This window comes from Salvelinus fontinalis, chromosome 8 (genome assembly GCF_029448725.1).
Source record: "Salvelinus fontinalis isolate EN_2023a chromosome 8, ASM2944872v1, whole genome shotgun sequence".
Lineage (NCBI taxonomy): Eukaryota > Metazoa > Chordata > Actinopteri > Salmoniformes > Salmonidae > Salvelinus > Salvelinus fontinalis.
This window is the reverse complement of record NC_074672.1, coordinates 46,577,275-46,603,798: the sequence shown is the minus strand read 5'-3', so window position 1 is coordinate 46,603,798 and position 26,524 is coordinate 46,577,275. Positions and strand designations below refer to the sequence as shown.

The 26,524-nt window shown below is 47.3% G+C and overlaps 1 protein-coding gene across 1 annotated transcript in view; it reads left to right on the top strand.

Moving 5' to 3' along the window:
• The window catches only part of LOC129861510 (laminin subunit alpha-5-like), a 155,113-nt gene that overhangs the window by 22,853 nt on the left and 105,736 nt on the right, over window positions 1-26,524 (top strand). Inside the window, exons 5-21 of the mRNA XM_055932887.1 lie at window positions 6,555-6,670; window positions 12,746-12,864; window positions 13,179-13,269; window positions 14,078-14,212; window positions 14,568-14,630; window positions 15,348-15,488; window positions 16,388-16,525; window positions 17,825-17,959; window positions 19,646-19,780; window positions 21,150-21,287; window positions 21,475-21,527; window positions 21,644-21,743; window positions 22,290-22,342; window positions 22,526-22,631; window positions 23,073-23,172; window positions 23,379-23,535; window positions 25,475-25,613. Of these exons, the coding sequence (XP_055788862.1) occupies window positions 6,555-6,670; window positions 12,746-12,864; window positions 13,179-13,269; window positions 14,078-14,212; window positions 14,568-14,630; window positions 15,348-15,488; window positions 16,388-16,525; window positions 17,825-17,959; window positions 19,646-19,780; window positions 21,150-21,287; window positions 21,475-21,527; window positions 21,644-21,743; window positions 22,290-22,342; window positions 22,526-22,631; window positions 23,073-23,172; window positions 23,379-23,535; window positions 25,475-25,613 (1,919 nt within the window). The remainder of the gene's footprint in view (window positions 1-6,554; window positions 6,671-12,745; window positions 12,865-13,178; window positions 13,270-14,077; window positions 14,213-14,567; window positions 14,631-15,347; window positions 15,489-16,387; window positions 16,526-17,824; window positions 17,960-19,645; window positions 19,781-21,149; window positions 21,288-21,474; window positions 21,528-21,643; window positions 21,744-22,289; window positions 22,343-22,525; window positions 22,632-23,072; window positions 23,173-23,378; window positions 23,536-25,474; window positions 25,614-26,524) is intronic.

Here is a 26,524-nt window from a genome sequence, read left to right as displayed (position 1 = left end):
TGACATTTCTGTTGTGACAACCCTTTTAACTTGTATTTTTGGGAATTTAACTGCAAAAAGTCATTTTTATGTGCACTGCGGTTTCACTTACAGCCTTTTATCAGTCAATTTGATGGAAACATCTCTGGTGGGAAAATCCGCATATTGTTATTTTAATGGGGGGGGTTTTGTATTTTTTTCTTGCATGAAAATCTTTCTCCAATCGGATGGAAATCTAGCTAATGGCCTGTAAAGGAGCGAGGGAACAGTGAGAGGGAGAAGAGAAGAGGAAGGAGGAAGGAGGAAGGAGAGAAGGAGGAAGGAGAGAAGGAGGAAGGAGAGAAGGAGAGAGGAGGAAAGAGGAAGGAGAGAAGGAGAGAAAAGGAAGGAGGAAGGAGGAAGGAGAGAAAAGGAAGGAGGAAGGAGGAAGGAGAGAAAAGGAAGGAGGAAGGAGGAAGGAGAGAAGAGGAAGGAGAGAGGAGGAAAGAGGAAGGAGAGAGGAGGAAAGAGGAAGGAGAAGGAGAGAAAAGGAAGGAGGAAGGAGGAAGGAGAGAAGAGGAAGGAGAGAAGAGGAAGGAGAGAAGAGAAAGAGGAAGGAGAGAAGCTTCACAGAAAAGTTAGATCATTCTTAAAGATGGGTGATTTTGCAGTAAAATAAGACAGAGATGGACGGCTGAGGAGGAACTATTCAAAATCTAAGTTCTATGGAGGATTGAGGTGGTTGTATGCCTCGTGTTTTAACACACACACACACACACACACACACACACACACACACACACACACACACACACACACACACACACACACACACACACACACACACACACACACACACACACACACACACACACACACACACACACACACACACACACACACACACACACACACACTAATGTTCATGATAGGCTTGTACGTCAGTATATCAGACAAGAACCAGACACAGCCGTGAGTCCCGACAGGTGGTTTGTTTAAGATATCAGGAATTTGTTAGGATTTTTCACGTTTCTGTTTATCTAACAGTAAAAAGCTTAATAAAGCCACTTAACCCTAACGTTGGGGTTTCAACATTTAAAACTGACAAATGGTTTGTTACTCTGCCTGTCACCATTCTTAACATTCCAACCCCTGTAAACGGTCCAGATATAGGAACATGAGTCTGTATGTGTTTCAAATGTCACCCTACCCCCCTTTTGTAGTACACTCTGCCCTGGTCAAAAGTAGTGCACTATGTAGGGAATAGGGTGCCATTTGAGACTATGAATCTATAACAATGTGTCGGAGTGCTCGCTATTCCCTGGTCACGCCTGAATACCTGTCCTACTCGCGGTGTGAAATATTTCTACACCCACCGGACCTGATTACACACGCCACAAGCAGATGTGGCCAGTCTGTGTGTGTGTGTGTGTGTGCGTGTGTGTGTTATTTCTCCATAAGTACGCCCAGTCGACTAGATCCATAGGTATTCCTGTAGAGAGTAGACAGATGTTAAAGAGATGAGGGAGGTTGTTAGTGTAAGGCACCCTATTCCCTATTTAGTGCACCCTATTCCCTATTTAGTGCACTTGTTTTGACCAGGCCCTGGTTAAAAGTAGGGCACTAGGGAATAAGGTGCCATTCGTGACGCAGCCTAAGATTAATTTTCAACATGTCCACCCTCTAGAGAATCACTTCTGCTATCAGCCGCAGTCCACCCTCTAGAGAATCACTTCTGCTATCAGCCGCAGTCCATCCTCTAGAGAATCACTTCTGCTATCAGCCGCAGTCCACCCTCTAGAGAATCACTTCTGCTGTCAGCCGCAGTCCACCCTCTAGAGAATCACTTCTGCTATCAGCCGCAGTCCATCCTCTAGAGAATCACTTCTGCTGTCAGCCGCAGTCCACCCTCTAGAGAATCACTTCTGCTGTCAGTCGCAGTCCACCCTCTAGAGAATCACTTCTGCTATCAGCCGCAGTCCACCCTCTAGAGAATCACTTCTGCTATCAGCCGCAGTCCACCCTCTAGAGAATCACTTCTGCTATCAGCCGCAGTCCACCCTCTAGAGAATCACTTCTGCTGTCAGCCGCAGTCCACCCTCTAGAGAATCACTTCTGCTATCAGCCGCAGTCCACCCTCTAGAGAATCACTTCTGCTGTCAGCCACAGTCCACCCTCTAGAGAATCACTTCTGCTATCAGTCGCAGTCCACCCTCTAGAGAATCACTTCTGCTATCAGCCGCAGTCCACCCTCTAGAGAATCACTTCTGCTGTCAGCCGCAGTCCACCCTCTAGAGAATCACTTCTGCTGTCAGCCACAGTCCACCCTCTAGAGAATCACTTCTGCTGTCAGCCGCAGTCCACCCTCTAGAGAATCACTTCTGCTGTCAGCCACAGTCCACCCTCTAGAGAATCACTTCTGCTGTCAGCCGCAGTCCACCCTCTAGAGAATCACTTCTGCTGTCAGCCGCAGTCCACCCTCTAGAGAATCACTTCTGCTGTCAGCCACAGTCCACCCTCTAGAGAATCACTTCTGCTATCAGTCGCAGTCCACCCTCTAGAGAATCACTTCTGCTATCAGCCGCAGTCCACCCTCTAGAGAATCACTTCTGCTGTCAGCCGCAGTCCACCCTCTAGAGAATCACTTCTGCTGTCAGCCACAGTCCACCCTCTAGAGAATCACTTCTGCTGTCAGCCGCAGTCCACCCTATAGAGAATCACTTCTGCTGTCAGCCGCAGTCCACCCTCTAGAGAATCACTTCTGCTATCAGCCGCAGTCCACCCTCTAGAGAATCACTTCTGCTGTCAGCCGCAGTCCACCCTCTAGAGAATCACTTCTGCTATCAGCCGCAGTCCACCCTCTAGAGAATCACTTCTGCTGTCAGCCGCAGTCCACCCTCTAGAGAATCACTTCTGCTGTCAGCCGCAGTCCACCCTCTAGAGAATCACTTCTGCTGTCAGCCGCAGTCCACCCTCTAGAGAATCACTTCTGCTGTCAGCCGCAGTCCACCCTCTAGAGAATCACTTCTGCTGTCAGCCACAGTCCACCCTCTAGAGAATCACTTCTGCTGTCAGCCGCAGTCCACCCTCTAGAGAATCACTTCTGCTGTCAGCCGCAGTCCACCCTCTAGAGAATCACTTCTGCTGTCAGCCGCAGTCCACACATATTTTTGTTAGTAGGGGTTTGCCAGGGAAAAGATTGCATTAGGGTTTGCTTCTCTTCAGAGGAAAGAAAGATTTCATTTGTGACTCATTAGAAAGTCATTATCTTAATGGAAAAATTGCTCTGTGTAAATGAGAAATCCATCATGTCGTTTTAAACACACGTCCTTATTTTAAACTGTTATTTTAAAGCCCTTTGGTGTACTTATGGATCTGTACAATGGGCTTTGCTTGGTATGTCATTTTTCTTTCTGAGACACACAAGCCGACACGCACGCACGCACGCACGCACGCACGCACGCACGCACGCACACACACACACACACACACACACACACACACACACACACACACACACACACACACACACACACACACACACACACAGCCTTGGTTCTCAACTCTCAAGGACTATAGTTTCACAAAGGGATAAAGCGAAGCATAGATCTAGAATGACTAGCTAGGCTTTGCCCTTTGGTTAGTCTTTCAAGACTGGTGTCTCCTCATCAAAAATCCCGCTTTTCTGGAGTCACACCTTTCTTACTGAAAGGCCTACTGTATAAAAACTCACAGTGGTGAAATCTTAATCCTAGATACGATGTTTTATGTTTTATAGAGCAGCTCTTTAATGGTAGGCTCCAGATCTGGTAACTGTATAAATATATATATATATATGTGATTACAGCTTTGGCAGGTGATACTGTAGGCTGTGGAGTGCAGCGAACAGCTGCCCTTTGATGACATCACTCCTTAGATGTCTGAAATAGCAACACCCACAACTTGTAAATGCAGACCGGCCTGATAGCACCTAAAGCGTAGGCCCTCACAGAGAGGATGAAGTCATGTAACGATGTGTGTTATTCAAGCTGTCCGTGTGGACGAAATACTCTGTACATTTTAAGTTGGAACTAAACGGATCGTACCTTGTATCTGATAAAGAAAGAGGGAAGCAGGAAAAGACCATTTTTATTTTATCTGTGATGGACACTGCACTGCATTCCACCTGATGGGAATGAATCTAACAGGCTTCTAAAAAAAAAAAAAAAATCTCTTAGAAAATCAACATTCTATTTCCCGTTGGCGTTTTGCAACACATCCTGGCCACTCTAAAGCCATCGGAATCAGAGTATGTCTTCAGAATATTGTATCAGCGAACCTCCTGACCTTTGGTTTACAACCCTTATTAAAGTTAAAACTTCTTTGGGATCGGTGTCCCTTCCACGGGACGGTTGAGCAAACGTAGGCTAACGTGATTAGCATGAGGTTGTTAGTAACAAGAACATTTCCCAGGACATAGACATATCTGATATTGGCAGAAAGCTTAAATTTCTTGTTAATCTAACTGCACTCTATTACAGTGAAAGAATAGCATGCTATTGTTTGAGGAGAGTGCACAATTTTAAACATGAAAAGTTATTAATAAGCAAATTAGGCACATTTGGGCAATCTTGATACAACATTTTGAACAGAAATGTTATGGTTGATTGGATCAGTCTAAAACTTTGCACATACACTGATGCCATCTAGTGGCCAAAGTCTAAATTGCACCTGGGATGGAATAATACATTATGGCCTTTCTCTTGCATTTCTATTTTTTTTTTAAATACAAAAGAACGGTTGTTTTTTCTTTGTATTATCTTTTACCAGATCTATTGTGTTATATTCTTCTACATTCCTTTCACATTTCCATACACTTCAAAGTGTTTCCTTTCAAATGGTACCAAGAATATGCATATCCTTGCTTCAGTGCCTGTGCTACAGGCGGTTAGATTTGGGTATGTCATTTTAGGAGGAAATTTAAGAAAAAAAAAAGGGGGCCAATCCTTCAGAGATTTTAAGGTTATAAGTCTTTACACCAGCAGCGGGCCTGTGATGTTTGAAATAACTCTGTATATGGTTCTACATGCTTTTATCCTTGAACGACCAGATTAATGGTCTGTTTTGGCAACACTGTGTAAACTGCAGGTTGTTCATGTTAATAAATGGGATTATGTGCCTGGGAGAAGCAGGGTGAAGTTCTGGGACTGGAGAGGAATTAACTCTTTCACTGATAGATCTGCGTTCTCTCTGGGTTTATAACCTTAGCGGGTGGGCTAAGTTTTCTCTGTTGGCACAAAAGAAAGTTGAAGGAGGAAGAGGAGTTTTAACTGGAGCTCAAGGTTCAGCCCAAGTATTAGCCTCGTGTTAGTATTAGCCTAGTGTTAGCATTAGCCTAGTGTTAGCATTAGCCGAGTGTTAGTATTAGCCTAGTGTTAGTATTAGCCTAGTGTTAGTATTAGCTTAGTGTTAGTATTAGCCCAGTGTTAGTATTAGCCTAGTGTTAGCATTAGCCTCGTGTTAGCATTAGCCTAGAGTTAGCATTAGCCAAGTGTTAGTATTAGCCTAGTGTTAGTATTAGCTTAGTGTTAGTATTAGTCTAGTGTTAGTATTAGCCTAGTGTTAGTGTTAGTCTAGTGTTAGTGTTAGCCTCTTGTTAGTATTAGCCTAGTGTTAGTATTAGCCTAGTGTTAATATTAGTCTAGTGTTAGTGTTAGCTTAGTGTTAGTATTAGCCTCTTGTTAGTATTAGCCTAGTGTTAGTGTTAGCCTAGTGTTAATATTAGCCTCTTGTTAGTATTAGCCTAGTGTTAGTGTTAGCCTAGTGTTAGTATTAGCCTAGTGTTAGTATTAGCCTAGTGTTAGTATTAGCCTAGTGTTAGTATTACCCTGGTGTTAGTATTAGCCTTGTGTTAAGTATTAGTGTTGGTTGGTAACAATGTACTTGATCAGAAGTGTTAGTAAAAATAGGCCTTCCTTCTCAAGAGCTGTCAGAGAGCTGGAGACACACACACACACACACACACACACACACACACACACACACACACACACACACACACACACACACACACACACACACACACACACACACACACACACACACACACAGTCAGAAAGAGAGCTATAGACAGGAAGTTAGAGCATGATACAGGAAGTCTATGTTTTAACATTTGTCTGTGTAGATATCCATGTTTAATGATCTCCTGTTTGTTGATCTCCTGGATGTTGATCTCCTGTTTGTTGATCTCCTGGTTGTTGATCTCCTGGTTGTTGATCTCCTGTTTGTTGATCTCCTGGTTGTTAATCTCCTGTTTGTTGATCTCCTGTTTGTTGATCTCCTGTTTGTTGATCTCCTGGTTGTTTATCTCCTGTTTGTTGATCTCCTGTTTGTTGATCTCCTGTTTGTTGATCTCCTGGTTGTTGATCTCCTGTTTGTTGATCTCCTGTTTGTTGATCTCCTGGTTGTTGATCTCCTGTATGTTGATCTCCTGGTTGTTGATCTCCTGTTTGTTGATCTCCTCGTTGTTGATCTCCTCGTTGTTGTTGATCTCCTGGTTGTTGATCTGATAGATACTCACGTGTGTGTCTTCGTTCTCTCCCTCCCTCTCTGTAAAGGCTTCAGTGTGACTGCCAACACAACACTTGTGGAACGTCATGTGACCAGTGTTGCCCCGGATTCAACCAGATTCCATGGAAACCAGCGACCACTTACCAGGCTAACGAGTGTGAACGTGAGTTTCCCTCCCTCACCCCCACCACCCCTACCCCCTCGTCAACATCCAACCCCCTCTGAAATAGTTGGAAGCCGTTTCCAGAAATCCTTCCCTGGTATTAGCCAAGGAATGTAGTACCTGTTAGGTATTAGTTTATCACTGTCATTCTTACGGAAGCAGAACAGCCTCAGGGGTTGTTTTGTTGGTGTTTGGATACAGACACACACTTATCCTGTCCATCGTAAACATAATACCTCTGTCAGGGAATGACTAGAGGCAGAAAAACTCTTATACAACAGCCAATCGTATTGTTTCAATACACAGTCTGATGAAAGCAGCATGTCCCACTAGATCTGAGTCCCACGAGATCTGAGTCCCACGAGATCTGAGTCCCACGAGATCTGAGTCCCACGAGATCTGAGTCCCACGAGATCTGAGTCCCACGAGATCTGAGTCCCACGAGATCTGAGTCCCACGAGATCTGAGTCCCACGAGATCTGAGTCCCACTAGATCTGAGTCCCACTAGATCTGAGTCCCACTAGATCTGAGTCCCACTAGATCTGAGTCCCACTAGATCTGAGTCCCACTAGATCTGAATCCCACTAGATCTGAGTCCCACTAGATCTGAGCTCAGTCCCACTAGACTTCAGCTTAGCGCCACTAGATTAGATCTGAGCCCCACTAGATTAGATCTGAGTCCCACTAGATCTGAGCTGAGTCCCACTAGATCTGAGCTGAGTCCCACTAGATCTGAGACGAGTCCCATTAGATCTGAGACGAGTCCCACTAGATCTGATCTGAGTCCTACTAGATCTGAGTCCACTAGATCTGAGCCTAGTCCCACTTTATCTGAGTCCCACTAGATCTGAGACGAGTCCCACTAGATCTGATCTGAGTCCCACTGGATCTGAGTCCCATTAGATCTGATCTGAGTCCCATTAGATCTGAGCTGTCCCACTAGATCTGAGCCTAGTCCAACTTTATCTGAGTCCCACTAGATCTGAGCTGAGTCCCATTAGATCTGAGTCCCATTAGATATGAGCTGAGTCCCACTAGATCTGAGACGAGTCCCACTAGATCTGAGTCCCACTAGATCTGAGTCCCACTAGATCTGATCTGAGTCCCACTAGATCTGAGTCCCACTAGATCTGAGTCCCACTAGATCTGAGTCCAATTAGATCTGAGCTGAGTCCCACTAGATCTGAGTCCCACTAGATCTGAGTCCAATTAGATCTGAGCTGAGTCCCACTAGATCTGAGTCCCACTAGATCTGAGTCCCACTAGATCTGAGTCCAATTAGATCTGAGCTGAGTCCCACTTAATCTGATCTGAGTCCCACTTGATCTGACATCAGTGTGGATAAGTCTCTCTCTCTCTCTGTCTCTCTCTCTCTCTGTCTCTCTCTCTCTCTGTCTCTCTCTCTGTCTCTCTCTCTGTCTCTCTCTCTCTCGCTGTCTCTCTCTCTCTCTCTGTCTCTCTCTCTCTCTCTGTCTCTCTCTCTCTGTCTCTCTCTCTCTCTCTCTGTCTCTCTCTCTCTCTCTCTCTCTCTCTCTGTCTCTCTCTCTCTCTCTCTGTGTGTGTTGTGGATAAAGGTGTATGACTAAAGCTATTGCCACCTCTCTGTCGCTGAAGGCTGATAAGAACTGACAGCCCTCACAACTTTTCTCAGACTCAAGTAAAAATAGCTTTATCTAAGATCTGGATTGGGTCAAATTGAGCTGCCAAGACAAGCAGTGGTGTGTGTGTTTCTGTGTTTGGTTATTGGAAGGTTGGGATGTCTGATATCCGCCTCTCTCTCTTTCCCCTTAATCTAATCTCATCCTAATGGTTCCTGAAATAGTTTTTTCTTCTATTCTCTCTCCTCCGCAAAAAAAACAACAGTTTATATGGTCTGGTTTAGTTCAATCCAGTTTATATCGTCTGGTTTAGTTCAATCCAGTTTATATGGTCTGGTATGGTTCAATCCAGTTTATATCGTCTGGTTTAGTTCAATCCAGTTTATATGGTCTGGTATGGTTCAATCCAGTTTATATCGTCTGGTTTAGTTCAATCCAGTTTATATCGTCTGGTTTAGTTCAATCCAGTTTATATGGTCTGGTATGGTTCAATCCAGTTTATATCGTCTGGTTTAGTTCAATCCAGTTTATATGGTCTGGTATGGTTCAATCCAGTTTATATCGTCTGGTTTAGTTCAATCCAGTTTATATCGTCTGGTTTAGTTCAATCCAGTTTATATGGTCTGGTATGGTTCAATCCAGTTTATATCGTCTGGTTTAGTTCAATCCAGTTTATATCGTCTGGTTTAGTTCAATCCAGTTTATATGGTCTGGTTTAGTTAAATCCAGTTTATATGGTCCGCTATAGTTCATTCCAGTTTATATGGTCTGGTATAGTTCAATCCAGTTTATATGGTCTGGTTTAGTTCAATCCAGTTTATATGGTCTGGTATGGTCTGGTTTAGTTCAATCCAGTTTATATGGTCCGCTATAGTTCATTCCAGGTTATATGGTCTGGTATGGTCTGGTTTATTTCCAGCTCTGACTGTTAGCAGAACAGCAGTGAGGAAAGCCAGAAGGATGTAGATACTGAGTGTATCTGTATTTCTCCTTCATCGTAGTATTTGGGCCATTCTACGTCAACCCTTCGGTCCACTAGGATAGAGGCAAGAACATCAAAAGGCCCTGAGAACCAGGGTTGAGGTCAATTCCATTTAAATTCAGTCCATTCAGGAAGTTAACTGATGGGATCAATTTAATTACTTCCTGGATTGATTGAAATGAAATGGAATTGACCCCAAACCCTGCTGAGAACATTAACATTTCTCTGTTTTGTTTCTCTGTGGAGGTACTGAGAAACTGTGGAGGTACAGAGAAACTGTGGAGGTACTGAGAAACAGTGGAGGTACTGAGAAACTGTGGAGGTACTGAGAAACTGTGGAGGTACAGAGAAACTGTGGAGGTACAGAGAAACTGTGGAGGTACTGAGAAACTGTGGAGGTACTGAGAAACAGTGGAGGTACTGAGAAACTGTGGAGGTACTGAGAAACTGTGGAGGTATTGAGAAACAGTGGAGGCACTGAGAAACAGTGGAGGTACTGAGAAACTGTGGAGGTACTGAGAAATTGTGGAGGTACTGAGAAACTGTGGAGGCACTGAGAAACTGTGGAGGTACAGAGAAACTGTGGAGGTACTGAGAAACAGTGGAGGTACTGAGAAACTGTGGAGGTACTGAGAAACTGTGGAGGTACAGAGAAACTGTGGAGGTACAGAGAAACTGTGGAGGTACTGAGAAACTGTGGAGGTACTGAGAAACAGTGGAGGTACTGAGAAACTGTGGAGGTACTGAGAAACTGTGGAGGTATTGAGAAACAGTGGAGGCACTGAGAAACAGTGGAGGTACTGAGAAACTGTGGAGGTACTGAGAAATTGTGGAGGTACTGAGAAACTGTGGAGGCACTGAGAAACTGTGGAGGTACTGAGAAACTGTGGAGGCACTGAGAAACTGTGGAGGCACTGAGAAACTGTGGAGGCACTGAGAAACTGTGGAGGTACAGAGAAACTGTGGAGGTACAGAGAAACTGTGGAGGTACTGAGAAACTGTGGAGGTACTGAGAAACAGTGGAGGTACTGAGAAACTGTGGAGGTATTGAGAAACTGTGGAGGCACTGAGAAACAGTGGAGGTACTGAGAAACAGTGGAGGCACTGAGAAACAGTGGAGGTACTGAGAAACTGTGGAGGTACTGAGAAATTGTGGAGGTACTGAGAAACTGTGGAGGCACTGAGAAACTGTGGAGGTACTGAGAAACTGTGGAGGCACTGAGAAACTGTGGAGGCACTGAGAAACTGTGGAGGCACTGAGAAACTGTGGAGGTACTGAGAAACTGTGGAGGTACTGAGAAACTTGAGCTGTAATTTTTTTAAAGCCTTGTCCCTCCTCTTCTCCTTTGAAGAGTGTGTTGAAGAGAAAAGGCTTTGACAAGACATGTCATTAATTAGTTCTAGCTGCTGTGGAAATGATAGTTTTGGTTGGGATGAGACGAGACCTTCTTCTATATTATTTATTTGTTTATCACCATACGTTCTACTATGTCTCTCATCTTCTATAGTGTGGGCTAAACACCTGTCAGACCAGACGGCTACCTCAGGCTTTAAAACACATAACACGTCTATAGATATTTGAGAGATATCTCTTTAGGTCTAGGACAAAAGATGTCTGCCAGAGATATCTCTTTAGGTCTAGGACAAAAGATGTCTGCCAGAGATATCTCTTTAGGTCTAGGACAAAAGATGTCTGCCAGAGATATCTCTTTAGGTCTAGGACAAAGAATGTCTGACAGAGATATCTCTTTAGGTCTAGGACAAAAGATGTCTGCCAGAGATATCTCTTTAGGTCTAGGACAAAAGATGTCTGCCAGAGATATCTCTTTAGGTCTAGGACAAAAGATGTCTGCCAGAGATATCTCTTTAGGTCTAGGACAAAGAATGTCTGACAGAGATATTTCAGAGATACAGTATGTCTATAGATCTTTCTTTTTCTGTATCTGCACATTCTGATCAGTTAGATATTGTTCTTCCCTTGATCACTGTAGTGTTCTCTTTCTCTCTATTCTCTCTCTCCTCTCTCTCTCCCCTCTCTCTCTCTCTCTCTCCCTCTCTCTCTCCTCTTTCTCTCCTCTTTCTCTCTCTCTCTTTCTCTCTCTCCTCTCTCTTCTCTATCTGTGTCCTCTCTCCTCTTTCTCTCTCTCTCTCGCTCTCTCTCTCTCTCTCTTCTTTCTAACTCTTCTCTGTCTCTATTTTCTCTCCTCTTTCTCTCTCTTTTCTTTCTTTGTTTGGCTTTTTTATTTTTTCTTCTCGCCTCCTTTCATCCCTCTCTCTGCTGAGCTCTGGCAGTCTGTGCTGGGCTCTGGCAGTCTGTGCTGGGCTCTGGCAGCCTGTGCTGGGCTCTGGCAGCCTGTGCTGGGCTCTGGCAGTCTGTGCTGGGCTCTGGCAGTCTGTGCTGGGCTCTGGCAGTCTGTGCTGGGCTCTGGCATTCTGTGCTGGGCTCTGGCAGCCTGTGCTGGGCTCTGGCAGCCTGTGCTGAGCTCTGGCAGTCTGTGCTGGGCTCTGCCAGTCTGTGCTGGGCTCTGGCATTCTGTGCTGGGCTCTGGCAGCCTGTGCTGGGCTCTGGCAGCCTGTGCTGGGCTCTGGCAGTCTGTGCTGGGCTCTGGCAGTCTGTGCTGGGCTCTGGCAGTCTGTGCTGGGCTCTGCCAGTCTGTGCTGGGCTCTGGCATTCTGTGCTGGGCTCTGGCATTCTGTGCTGGGCTCTGGCAGTCTGTGCTGAGCTCTGGCAGCCTGTGCTGAGCTCTGGCAGCCCGTGCTGGGCTCTGGCAGCCCGTGCTGGGCTCTGGCAGCCCGTGCTGGGCTCTGGCAGTCTGTGCTGGGCTCTGCCAGTCTGTGCTGGGCTCTGGCATTCTGTGCTGGGCTCTGGCAGCCCGTGCTGGGCTCTGGCAGTCTGTGCTGAGCTCTGGCAGCCCGTGCTGGGCTCTGGCAGCCTGTGCTGGGCTCTGGCAGCCTGTGCTGGGCTCTGGCAGCCTGTGCTGGGCTCTGGCAGCCTGTGCTGAGCTCTGCCAGAGCTGTGCCCCCCAGGTGGAGAATTGCTCTGCTATTTCAGCATGTTCTCTGCGTTTGTGTCGTTGTCTGTGACTTTATGTCTATATTGACACAGGTCATTCTTACGGTGACCTGATCCTAGAGTAACCAAAATATTGATGTTTTCCTTGTAATGTGTGTCAGTGTTTCTTGCCTGTTTGTTTCACTGTAGTTTAGACATAGTTCTGATTTAGTAGTTCTGATAATTCTTCATTGATCTTGATCAATCTCTCATTTTATAAGTGAATTATTGATCTTGATCAATCTCTATTTTTTAAACTTATTTATTGATCTTGATCAATCTCTTATTTTATAAGTTATTTATTGATCTTGATCAATCTCTAATTTTTTAAGTTAATTATTGATCTTGATCAATCTCAAATTGTAATAAATTATTAATTTATCTTGTAGGATTGTAGTGTACTAACAGATGTTTGAATCTTTTCTGTTCCTATGTCTTTCAGCGTGTAACTGTAACCGCCATTCGTTTGTCTGTTACTACGACCCCGAGGTCGACCGGAGGAGAGCTAGCGTCAACGTCCAGGGACAGTACAGGGGCGGTGGAGTCTGCATGGAGTGTCAGGTATTACCACTGGCCTTTATAAACACCCACTCCTTATAGTAGGAGATGATTACAGAAGCTAAAAGACATGGCGTATAAAAGTGAAATTACATTTGTTTAATCGATCGATATATTAATTCATTAATCAATCAACTTTTCTTTTTTTTATACCCTCCCTATTCCATTACACCAGTTTAATTTCACCTGCACTGTGTCCTACGTTGCCGTACTGAGTGTTGACATGTGTTGTGTGTCATTGATTCATTGTAATCCTTTGTTGTTGACTCATTCTACCTTGTTTCCTGTGACTCATTCTTCCTTGTTTCCTCTCCTAGCATCACACCGCTGGTGTCAACTGTGAGCGCTGTATCCTCACCTACTACAGATCACCTGACCATCCTCTGGACTCCCCATTGGCCTGCTCCCGTGAGTGACAGTTTATATTCAGACAAAAATACATATTGATTGGTCTATTTGAAAGATCATATTTTATTTTTCCCTTGTGGCATTGTAGCTGAATTGTTACATCTTCCTGGTAGTTATATTTGTCACATGACAGCAGAATGATATAGGTCATTGTCTTCCTCATTCTCCTCCTCCTCCTCCTCCTCTTCCTCCTCCTTCTTCTCCTCCTCCTCCTCTTCCTCCTCCTACTCCTCTACCTCTTCCTTCTCCTCCTCCTCTTCCTTCTCCTTCTCCTCCTCCTCCTTCTCCTCCTCCTCTTCCTTCTCCTCCTCCTTCACCATCCTCCTTCTCCTCCTCTTCCTTCTCCTCCTTCTCCTCCTCCTCCTTCTCCTCCTCCTTCACCATCCTCATTCTCCTCCTTCTCCTCCTCCTCTTTCACCATCCTCCTTCTCCTCCTCTTCCTTCTTCATCCTCCTTCTCCTCCTCCTTCTCCTTCTCTTTCTCCTTCTCCTTCTCCTCCTCCTTCTCCTCCTCCTCTTACTTCTCCTCCTCCTCCTCCTCCTCCTCTTCCTTCTCCTCTTTCTCCTCCTCCTCCTTCACCATCCTCCTCCTTCTCCTTCTCCTCCTCCTCCTTCACCATCCTCCTCCTCCTTTTCCTTCTCCTTCTCCTCCTCCTCATTCTCCTCCTCCTCTTCCTTCTCCTCTTCCTTCTCCTCCTCCTTCACCATCCTCCTCCTCCTCCTCCTCTTCCTTCTCCTCCTTCTCCTTCTCCTCCTCCTCCTCCTCCTCCTCCTCCTCCTCCTCCTCCTCCTCCTCCTCCTCTCTGCAGCCTGTGTGTGCCAGTCAGAGTTCACAGATGGTACCTGTGAGGATCTGACGGGTCGTTGTTACTGTAAGCCCAACTACACCGGAGAGAACTGTGACTCCTGTGCTGAGGGATACATTAACTTCCCAGACTGCTACCGTAAGTACTGTAGTTGAGAGCATCATTTTTTTAAAGCTCTCTGAAGTTACCGTAAGTATCTACAACAGGCATCGTTTTTATGGTCCTCATATAAGGGTCTTTAGGTACAGAGTTGAAGGGACATAAACTGGACCTAGCCACTAAGGACAGTTTTCCTGCACGGACACAGATTACACCTAGTCTTGGAGTAGAAATCATCCACAATGAGATAATGTCTATTGAAATAGCTTTTCTAGTTCAGGACTAGGCTTAATCTATGTCCGGGAAACAGATCCTACAACTTTCCAGTAGCCCCAGGATCGATAAGAACTCTCTCTCTCTCTGCTATAACTTGTTTAATGTGTGTTTCTGTCAGCCGTAGCAACCTACCTCAACAACAACACCAACCGAGAGGTTAAACCTGCCGGAGAAATCATCAGTAAGGCCTTTTAAATATGTTTGATTTGTCATCAGCGTAGCCTAGTGGTTAGAGCGTTGGACTAGTAACCGGAAGGTTGCAAGTTCAAATCCCCGAGCTGACAAGGTACAAATCTGTCGTTCTGCCCCTGAACAGGTAGTTAACCCACTGTTCCTAGGCTGTCATTGAAAATAAGAATTTGTTCTTAACTGACTTGCCTAGTTAAATAAAGGTAAAAAAAAAAATTTTTTTTATTTGAAACAGTAATACATTCTGCAGACAGGCATGGATGTCATTATACAATTATTCTCTATTCTTACTATCTCCCAGCATTCTCTCCTTTAATGGAATGGGATTATTATCATTTATTTATTTTTATTTAACCTTTTATTTAATTAAGCAAGTAAGTTATGAACAAATTCTTATTTACAAATGACGGCCTACCAGGGAACAGTGTGTTAACTGCCTTGTTCAGGGGCAGAACGACAGGTTTTTACCTTGTCAGCTCCGGGGGATTCGATCTAGCAACCTTTCGGTTTCTAGTCCAATGCTCGAACCACTAGGCTACCTGCCCGCAGAACAAAACAACGTCAAGTCTAACCTGGCTACAGTATGTGATATAAATTCTTGTCTCTTATCTCTGTATCTGTTGTGTGTGTGTGTCTGTGCGCTCGCGCGTATCGACTGAGTTTAATGTTCAACGTCTAACCCTGACTATCTCTGTGTGTCTCTGTGTAGACTGTGAGTGCAGTGCTGCAGGTACGGAGGGAAACTCCTGCCGTACAGATCCGCGTACCCGTGCCTGTATCTGTAAACCCGGTTTCACTGGGGACCACTGTGACAGCTGTGCACCAGGGCACTACGGACTCAACTGCCAGAGTAAGTCAAGTCATATGTCTACTAGTCATACCAGACAGACAGCTTCACCGTCGAGAGCATCTTGACTGACTGCGTACGGTCCAGTACATCACCGGGGCCTAGCTTCCTGCCATCCACAACCTCTATACCAGGCGGTGACACCGTCGAGAGCATCTTGACTGACTGCGTACGGTCCAGTACATCCCCGAGGCCTAGCTTCCAGCCATCCACAACCTCTATACCAGGCGGTGACACCGTCGAGAGCATCTTGACTGACTGCGTACGGTCCAGTACATCCCCGAGGCCTAGCTTCCTGCCATCCACAACCTCTATACCAGGCGGTGACACCGTCGAGAGCATCTTGACTGACTGCGTATGGTCCAGTACATCCCCGAGGCCTAGCTTCCTGCCATCCACAACCTCTATACCAGGCGGTGACACCGTCGAGAGCATCTTGACTGACTGCGTACGGTCCAGTACATCCCCGGGGCCTAGCTTCCTGCCATCCACAACCTCTATACCAGGCGGTGACACCGTCGAGAGCATCTTGACTGAGTTAGGCTTGTTTTACAGTTTTCTCTGGGTAGTTAGGGTTGATTTACAGTTGCACACACAACACCCACCTCACTCACTCACTCACTCACTCACTCACTCACTCACACACACCCACAACCCCCACCCCTCACATACACACACACACACACACACACACACACACACACACACACACACACACACACACACACACACACACACACACACACACACACAACCCCCACCCCACCCCTCACACACACACACACAGATTACCCCCCACTCCCATATGCACTCACAAACACACACTTGTTCATTGTGTGTAATCCCTATGTTTGTGTAATCCCAGTGTGTGTGTGTGTGTGTGTGTGTGTGTCCTCTCCCAGCCTGTCAGTGCTCTGGTCCGGGATGCCAGGATGGTAGGTGTGACCTTCTGACTGGGCAGTGCCTGTGTCGCCACGGCTTTCAGGGTTATTCATGTGACCAGTGTACCCCAGGCTACTTCAACTATCCCCTTTGCCAACGTGAGTATACAAACACACACACACACACACACACACACACACACACACACACACACACACACACACACACACACACACACACACACACACACACACACACACACACACACACACATCACTACCCCCTCTGCCAACGTGAGTCTCAGCCAACACATTGTGATCACTGTGCCAACGTCATTGTCTGTCTGCCAAAGACCGGCTACAAAAAACACTGTTTGAAGGCTGAGGACAGGACCACAGACGTTACAGATTCCATAATACTGTCTGTCTCTCTCCAGACAACTGACACGGGCCCACAGACGTTACAGATTCCATAATACTGTCTGTCTCTCTCAGACAACTGACACAGGACCACAGACGTGACAGATTCCATAATACTGTCTGTCTCTCTCCAGACAACTGACACAGGACCACAGACGTTACAGCTTCCATAATACTGTCTGTCTCTCTCCAGACAACTGACACGGGACCACAGACGTTACAGATTCCATAATACTGTCTGTCTCTCTCCAGACAACTGACACGGGACCACAGACGTTACAGATTCCATAATACTGTCTGTCTCTCTCCAGACAACTGACACGGGACCACAGACGTTACAGATTCCATAATACTGTCTGTCTCTCTCCAAACAACTGACACAGGACCACAGACGTTACAGATTCCATAATACTGTCTGTCTCTCTCCTGACAACTGACACAGGACCACAGACGTTACAGATTCCATAATACTGTCTGTCTCTCTCAGACAACTGACACAGGACCACAGACGTTACAGATTCCATAATACTGTCTGTCTCTCTCCAGACAACTGACACAGGACCACAGACGTGACAGCTCCATAATACTGTCTGTCTCTCTCTCTCTCCCTCCCCCTCTCTCCCTCCCCCCCACTCCCTCCCCCTCTCCCCCCCCCTCTCCCTCCCCCCCTCTCCCTCCCCCTCTCTCCCTCCCCCCTCTCCCTCCCCCTCTCTCCCCCCCTCTCCCTCCCCCTCTCTCCCTCCCCCCCTCTCCCTCCCCCCCTCTCCCTCCCCCTCTCTCCCTCCCCCCTCTCCCTCCCCCTCTCTCCCTCCCCCCCTCTCCCTCCCCCTCTCTCCCTCCCCCCCTCTCCCTCCCCCTCTCTCCCTCTCCCTGTCCCTCTCTCCCTCCCCCCCACTCCCTGTCCCTCTCTCCCTCCCCCCCTCTCCCTCCCCCCCTCTCCCTCCCCCCTCTCCCTCCCCCTCTCTCCCTCCCCCCCTCTCCCTCCCCCTCTCTCCCTCCCCCTCTCTCCCTCTCCCTGCCCCTCTCTTCCTCCATCAGTTTGTGGCTGTAGCAGCGTGGGAACTCACCCAGAGGGTTGTGATGTGTCTGGACGGTGTGTGTGTCGTCCGGAGTTCCAGGGCCCGCGATGTGAGCAGTGTAGATCAGGTTTCCACTCCTACCCCAACTGCCAAGGTACTGACCGCTGACCGGACCACACACCACGCTCATCAACTACACACCCCAACTACACACACCACGCTCATCAACTACACACCCCAACTACACACACCACGTTCATCAACTACACACCCCAACTACACACACCACAACTACACACACCACACTCATAAACTACACACACCACGCTCATCAACTACACACCCCAACTACACACACCCCAACTACACACACCACGCTCATCAACTACACACACCACGCTCATCAACTACACACCCCAACTACACACACCACGCTCATCAACTACACACACCACAACTACACACACCCCAACTACACACACCACGCTCATCAATTACACACCCCAACTACACACACCACGCTCATCAACTACACACACCACGCTCATCAACTACACACCCCAACTACACACACCACGCTCATCAACTACACACACCACAACTACACACACCCCAACTACACACACCACGCTCATCAACTACACACACCAGCTACACACACCACGCTCATCAACTACACACCCCAACTACACACACCACAACTACACACACCACGCTCATCAACTACACACACCACGCTCATCAACTACACACCCCAACTACACACACCACAACTACACACACCACGCTCATCAACTACACACACCAGCTACACACACCACGCTCATCAACTACACACCCCAACTACACACACCACAACTACACACACCAGCTACACACACCACGCTCATCAACTACACACCCCAACTACACACACCACAACTACACACACCAGCTACACACACCACGCTCATCAACTACACACCCCAACTACACACACCACAACTACACACACCACATCTACACACACCAGCTACACACACCACGCTCATCAACTACACACCCCAACTACACACACCACAACTACACACACCCCAACTACACACACCACAACTACACACACCCCAACTACACACACCACAACTACACACACCCCAACTACACACACCACAACTACACACACCACAACTACACACACCACGCTCATCAACTACACACACCACAACCACACACACCACAACTACACACACCACAACTACACACACCACAACTACACACACCACAACTACACACACCACAACCACACACACCACAACTACACACACCACAACTACACACACCACAACTACACACACCACAACTACACACACCACGCTCATCAACTACACACACTACAACCACACACACCACAACTACACACACCACATCTACACACACCACGCTCATAAACTACACACACCACATCTACACACACCACAACTACACACACCACAACTACACACACCGACCATCACAACAAAACACACTACAACTACACACCAGACACCTCAACTACACACAGCACAACTACACACACCACAACTACACACACCAGACACTACAACTAAACACACCTCAACTACACACACCAGAAACTACAACTACACACACCAGACAGCACAATAAAACACACCACACATTAAACATTTTGTGGAGGTGCCGAACTCTCTAGCCAAACCGTTTGGTGGTGATGTTTGAGACTACATTGTAGTCGGAGACAAATCACCCTGTAACTTAATCCTAAATAACTCTTAATTATTTGTAGATTTGTTCAATTGATGCTTTCGTGATCTCATGATGTTGTAACTTCCTCTTTACCCAGTGTGCACCTGTGATCCTCGTACCTCCCTGGACTCTAGCTGCAGTGTGTCAGGCCACTGCCACTGCAGACCCAACTACAGTGGCGTCGCCTGTGACCAGTGTGCTCCCGGTTTCTACGGCTTCCCCAGCTGCACACGTACGTTGGCAGAGTTCAGACGACATCTCAAAGCCTGATTGGTTTGATTCAATATGTAAAACTCAGTCCACTTATTTCTAAATATGTTAATAAGGCTGTTTCTATCCAATAGATGAACTTTGATTCTTAGCCTCATGTGTTGTGTCATATTTACTATACCGTCTTATCCAAATGACACACCTGTAGAGGAGATTGAGGCGGCAGGTAGCCTAGTGGTTAGAGCGTTGGACCAGTAACCAGCAGGTAGCCTAGTGGTTAGAGCGATGGACCAGTAACCAGCAGTTAGCCTAGTGGTTAGAGCGTTGGACTAGTAACCAGCAGGTAGCCTAGTGGTTAGAGCATTGGACTAGTAACCAGCAGGTAGCCTAGTGGTTAGAGCGTTGGGCCAGTAACCAGCAGGTAGCCTAGTGGTTAGAGTGTTGGGCCAGTAACCAGCAGGTAGCCTAGTGGTTAGAGTGTTGGACTAGTAACCAACAGGTAGCCTAGTGGTTAGAGCGTTGGGCCAGTGACCGAAAGATTTCTAAATCAAATTCCCCCCGAGCTGACAAGGTAAAAATCTGTCTTTCTGCCCCTGAACAAGGCAGTTAACACACTGTTCCCTGGTAGGCCGTCATTGTAAATAAGAATTTGTTCATAACTGACTTGCCTAGTTTAAATAAAGGTTAAAATTTTAAAAATATTTTAATAATATTCTGAATGTAGCTAAATGCTAGCTGGCTATCTCGGTCCACATCTACTATGCTAATGTGTTAATATCTCTCTCCTGTCTCCACATCTACTATGCTAATGTGTTCATATCTCTCTCCTGTCTCCACATCTACTATGCTAATGTGTTCATATCTCTCTCCTGTCTCCACATCTACTATGCTAATGTGTTCATATCTCTCTCCTGTCTCCACATCTACTATGCTAATGTGTTCATGTCTCTCTCCTGTCTCCACATCTACTATGCTAATGTGTTCATATCTCTCTCCTGTCTCCACATCTACTATGCTAATGTGTTCATATCTCTCTCCTGTCTCCACATCTACTATGCTAATGTGTTCATATCTCTCTCCTGTCTCCACATCTACTATGCTAATGTGTTCATATCTCTCTCCTGTCTCCACATCTACTATGCTAATGTGTTCATATCTCTCTCCTGTCTCCACATCTACTATGCTAATGTGTTCATATCTCTCTCCTGTCTCCACATCTACTATGCTAATGTGTTCATATCTCTCTCCTGTCTCCACATCTACTATGCTAATGTGTTCATATCTCTCTCCTGTCTCCACATCTACTATGCTAATGTGTTCATATCTCTCTCCTCCTCCTCTCTCTCTCCCAGCTACTATGCTAATGTGTTCATATCTCTCTCCTCCCTCAGCTTGTCAGTGCTCAGCTGAGGGCTCCAGGTTCAGTAGCTGTGACCAGGTGAGCGGTCAGTGTACCTGTCTACTCAACGTCGTGGGACAGAGGTGCGACACCTGCAGCTCTGGAACCTATGGATTCCCCAGGTGTCAAGGTAAGACTTTAGAGTCCATCTCGATCTCAATCTTTCAAGTTGAATCTTTCATCTCGATCTCAAGTTCAAGTTTCAACTTTATTGTCCCAGAGAGAGATCACACGTAGAAGAGATAAAAACACAACCTATCCATCTATATGGTTTGATTGAATAAACAACACAATGTGTTACTTCCTCCCCTGAACAGCTGGCACATGCAACCCAGCCGGCTCGGTGCAGAACGAGGTCCTGCCAGCTGTCGTAAGTAGCTCACATCTACGGTTCGGGATCTAATAAAATATGTTTTTTTAAGGAAATGTAACATGTATTCTGTACTATATTCATTATTCAGCACATTTCTACACATCTTTTAGCAGGGTTCCTGTGAGTGTCTTCCTTATGTGGAGGGTGTGGCCTGTGACAGGTGTAAACCTCTGTTCTGGAACCTGTCACCTGACACCGTCTACAGATGTTCCAGTAAGAGACATCTTTACACTTCCTGTTTTATCAAAAAGGAGACATCTTTACACTTCCTGTTTTATCAAAAAGGAGACATCTTTACACTTCCTGTTTTATCCAAAAGGGAGACATCTTTACACTTCCTGTTTTATCAAAAAGGAGACATCTTTACACTTCCTGTTTTATCAAAAAGGAGACATCTTTACACTTCCTGTTTTATCAAAAGGAGACATCTTTACTCTTCCTGTTTTATCAAAAGGAGACATCTTTACTCTTCCTGTTTTATCAAAAAGGAGACATCTTTACACTTCCTGTTTATCAAAAAGGAGACATCTTTACACTTCCTGTTTTATCAAAAAGGAGACATCTTTACACTTCCTGTTTTATCAAAAGGAGACATTGTGCTTGTTAATGTGAATCATTTATGTAATTAGACTTTGGGTTGACCTGTTTCAAATGTGAGAAATTCATTTTGGGGAGCCTACTACTTCCTGTACTAGCCCTACAGTGAAATGAATGACAAAAAAATGAATTGTATTTTCTGTGTGTTCCTCCCTCTCCCAGACTGTGAATGCAACGTTGAAGGCACTGTGGCCGGTGTGGCAGAGTGTGCTCAGGTGAAAATTTGTTTTTTTTCTCTCTCAACGATTCAAATGTTCAGTTGACATAAAATATATCTAGTAATAGTGGCTAGCTACAGTAGAGTTCTCTCAAAGACTGGAGTGGACATACAGTTCATTTAGACCACTACTTGTTTCAATTCAACGGTCGTTTAAAAGTTGTTTTTCTGGCTCCTGCAGAATAACGGCCAATGTCACTGTAAACCCAACGTGTGCAGTGGCACCTGCTCTGTGTGTAAAGACGGATACTTCAACCTGCAGAGTGGCAGCTTCTTCGGCTGTCAAGGTAACCCTTCGACTACTGTCCCACCAACTCAATGTTGCTCTGTCCAGAGGACCCCTGAAGTACCCCATCTTGTACAGTCTACCAGTAGGCCTATGGTCTCATGAGTCTTCTCAAGTACCCCCAGTGGATAGGCTAGCTACCCCCAGGGTCCTAGTACCCCCTGTGGATAGGCTAGGTACCCCCAGATCTCTCAGTACCCCCAGGGTCCTAGTACCCCCTGTGGATAGGCTAGGTACCCCCAGGGTCCTAGTACCCCCTGTGGATAGGCCAGGTACCCTCAGGGTATGTTACAGGTTGTACTGCAGTATATAAGGATGTGTTGGTGTGTATGTTACAGGTTGTACTGCAGTATATCAGTATATCAGGATGTGTAGGTGTGTATGTTACAAGTTGTACTGCAGTATATCAGTATATCAGGATGTGTTGGTTTGTACGTTACAGGTTGTCAGTGTGACATTGGAGGATCAGTGGGTCAGTCCTGCGGGGAGAGGACCGGGAGGTGTCGTTGCAGACCCAACGTGGAGGGACCCAAGTGTAACAGGTGAGTGAAAAATGGGTGTAAAAACATTCCGTTTGTATCACAGATAGAAAAAAAGAAGAAGAGTCCATTGTCATTTCCTGATCACTTTTTTTTTTTTTCAGAAAAACCTTTTTTTAACCCCCCGAGAAACACATAATGCCCAACAGGAAGTGTTCTATTTTTAACTGAAAATGATTCAAAACCAGCATTCCGTCTCTCGTTCCTAGGCCTCGTCCAGACCACTACTTTCCAGACCTCCACCACCTGAAGTTTGAGCTAGAGGAGGGTACCATGCTGGACGGGCGACCGGTACGCTTCGGCTATAACCCCTTGGAGTTTGAAGGGTACAGCTGGAGAGGGTACGCTCAGATGTCCTCCATTCAGGTGAGTCCTCTATACCACATCTATAGTAATACAGAGTACATATAGCCTATACATTATATCTCTATGGCTCCGTCCCCTCTGCTCCACTGTCTTAGATGTCACACTTGGGCCACTGTTATTATGTTCTTCAAATTATGTGTCGTTTTATTTTATCCAGTAAGTAGTAACTGAATTTAGTTCCCCCGGGGAAGGAGTTGCTGAGATGTTACCATAGACATCGTCTGTGTTCTCTGTTATATTGATGACTAATGAAATGTTTTCACTACAACAACGTGTTGAATTCTCCGGCCAACTCAACCTAGTCATTCTACCCCTTTGTATGTGCAACCATAACTTATTCTCCTGAATAAGTCTAAGGTTCAATGGGTCGATGTTTTATATATATAGTGTCCCTGTATAGCTTTCGTAGCTTAGTAGACAGCTTGCTTTATGCTTGAGTGATTGATGACTGAGGCTAGCGTGTATGCATTGCATGCTGCCTGTGTATTTTATGGAGTGGGTGGGAGAGGTGTGTGCTAGGCATAGAGATGAATAGAGGGCACACTTGTCACAAAGCCTGTTTTATTAACATGGGCAGCGCCATTGAAGGCTTTCACAGAAGTCGTCAATGGCAGAGATAGGATGTGTGGCCTCTTTTCATCTCCATGGTGCTTTATGGTTGGCTTTGGCTGCAGTGGTGCTGGTATTAAGCAGGGGCTTTCTCTGCTTTGTTCCCTCCCTATCCCTTTGTTTTGCTCTCCCCTCCATCCTCCCTACCCTCTCCTCTCTCCTCCCCTCCCTCCATCCTCCCTACCCTCTCTCCTTCCTCCCTACCCTCTCCTCTCTCCTTCCTCCCTCCTTCCTCCCTCCCCTCCCTCCTTCCTCCCTCCCCTCTCTCCTTCCTCCCTACCCTCTCCCCTCCTCTCCCCTCCCTCCATCCTCCCTACCCTCTCTCCTTCCTCCCTACCTTCTCATCTCCCCTCTCTCCTTCCTCCCTACCCTCTCCTCTCCATCCTCCCTACCCTCTCTCCTTCCTTCCTCCCTACCCTCTCCTCTCTCCTCCCCTCCCCTCCATCCTCCCTACCCTCTCCTCTCTCCTCCCCTCCCTACCCTCTCTCCTTCCTCCCTACCCTCTCTCTCTCCTTCCTCGCTACCCTCTCCTCTCTCCTCCCCTCCCTCCTTCCTCCCTACCCTCTCCCCTCCCCTCCCTCCTTCCTCCCTACCCTCTCCTCTCTCCTCCCCTCCCTCCATCCTCCCTACCCTCTCTCCTTCCTCCCTACCCTCTCATCTCCCCTCCCCTCCCCTCCCTCCTTCCTCCCTACCCACTCCTCTCTCCTCCCCTCCCTCCATCCTCCCTACCCTCTCTCCTTCCTCCCTACCCTCTCCCCTCCCCTCCCTCCTTCCTCCCTACCCTCTCCTCTCCCCTCCCTCCTTCCTCCCTACCCTCTCCTCTCTCCTCCCCTCCCTCCATCCTCCCTACCCTCTCTCCTTCCTCCCTACCCTCTCATCTCCCCTCCCCTCCCTCCTTCCTCCCTACCCCCTCCCCTCCCCTCCCCTCCCCTCCCCTCCCCTCCCCTCCCTCCATCCTCCCTACCCTCTATCCTTCCTCCCTACCCTCTCCCCTCCCTCCATCCTCCCTACCCTCTCTCCTTCCTCCCTACCCTCTCCCCTCCCCTCCCCTCCCCTCCCCTCCCCTCCCATCCCTTCCCTCCCCTCCCATCCCCTCCCTACCCCCTCCCCTCCTCTCCTCTCCCCTCCCATCCCCTCCCTACCCTCTCCCCTCCTTTCCCCTCCCCTCCCATCCCTTCCCTTCCCTCCCCTCCCCTCCCCTCCCCTCCCCTCCCCTCCCATCCCTTCCCTTCCCTTCCCTACCCTCTCCCATCCCTCCCTCCTCTCCCCTCCATCTCTTTTCCTCCCCACCCCTACGTGCCATCCACCCCTACGTGCCATCCCCCCCCAGTCCAAGGTGGTGGTTCAAGTCTCGGTCAGCTCTCCGGACCTGTTTCAAATAGTGTTGTGCTACGTGAACCGTGGTGGCCTGGACCTGATGGGCAGGGTGTCCGTCCTTGAAGACGGGAAGAACTTCCTGTGTGGTAACTGTAAGTGTAAGACTCTGTACTATCCTACCCATAGTGCACTATATAGGGGAAAGGCCCTAATGGGACGCAACCTTAACCCTTCCTCTCCCAGCCTCTCCTCCTCTTCCTCTTCACGTTATGCTGCTCTCCTCCTCCTCCTCCTCCTCCTCCTCCTCCTCCTCCTCCTCCTCCTCCCCTCCCCCTCGTCCTCCTCCCCTCGCTCTCTTCTCCCCTTGGATGTGGGTGTGGCCTCTCCCAGAGGCAGCTGGTGATTGGTTGGTATTGGCATGTAGAGGCAGGGTTTAGAGCTGGCTGTGGGTGAACTTCCTGTTGCGGTTCAAGGGGTTTTGAGGAACTGAAAACCCTGACCTCTGACCCCTCAACCTCCCAACCCCCATAGTCCCCTAACCTCCTATCACAGAGTTTTTAACTCAGATCATTTGCTATACCCCTTCCCCCTCCTCCTCCTTCTCCTCTTCCTCCTCCACCTCTACTCCCCCTCATCCTCCTCTTCTCCTCCTCCTCTGCCTCCTCTACCTCCTCCTCTATCTCCTCCTCTATCTCCTCCTCTATCTCCTCCTCTATCTCCTCCTCTATCTCCTCTTCTATCTCCTCCTCCTCCTCTATCTCCTCTATCTCCTCCTCTATCTCCTCCTCTATCTCCTCTTCCTCCTCCACCTCTCCTCCCCCTCCTCCTCCTCTTCATCCCCCTCCTCTATCACCTCCTCCCCCTCCCCCTCTTCTACCTCCTCTATCTCCACCTCTTCCTCCTCTTCCTCTTCTTCGTCCCTCAGAGCACAGTCAAACTGTCGGTGCACGTGAGTGAAGCGGATGTCTACCTCACGAGGTTCATCCTCAGATATGTAAACACTGGGGCTGCCGTCTCCAACGGTAAAATTACAGCCTATCAGAACAACCGGAGAGGTATGTGT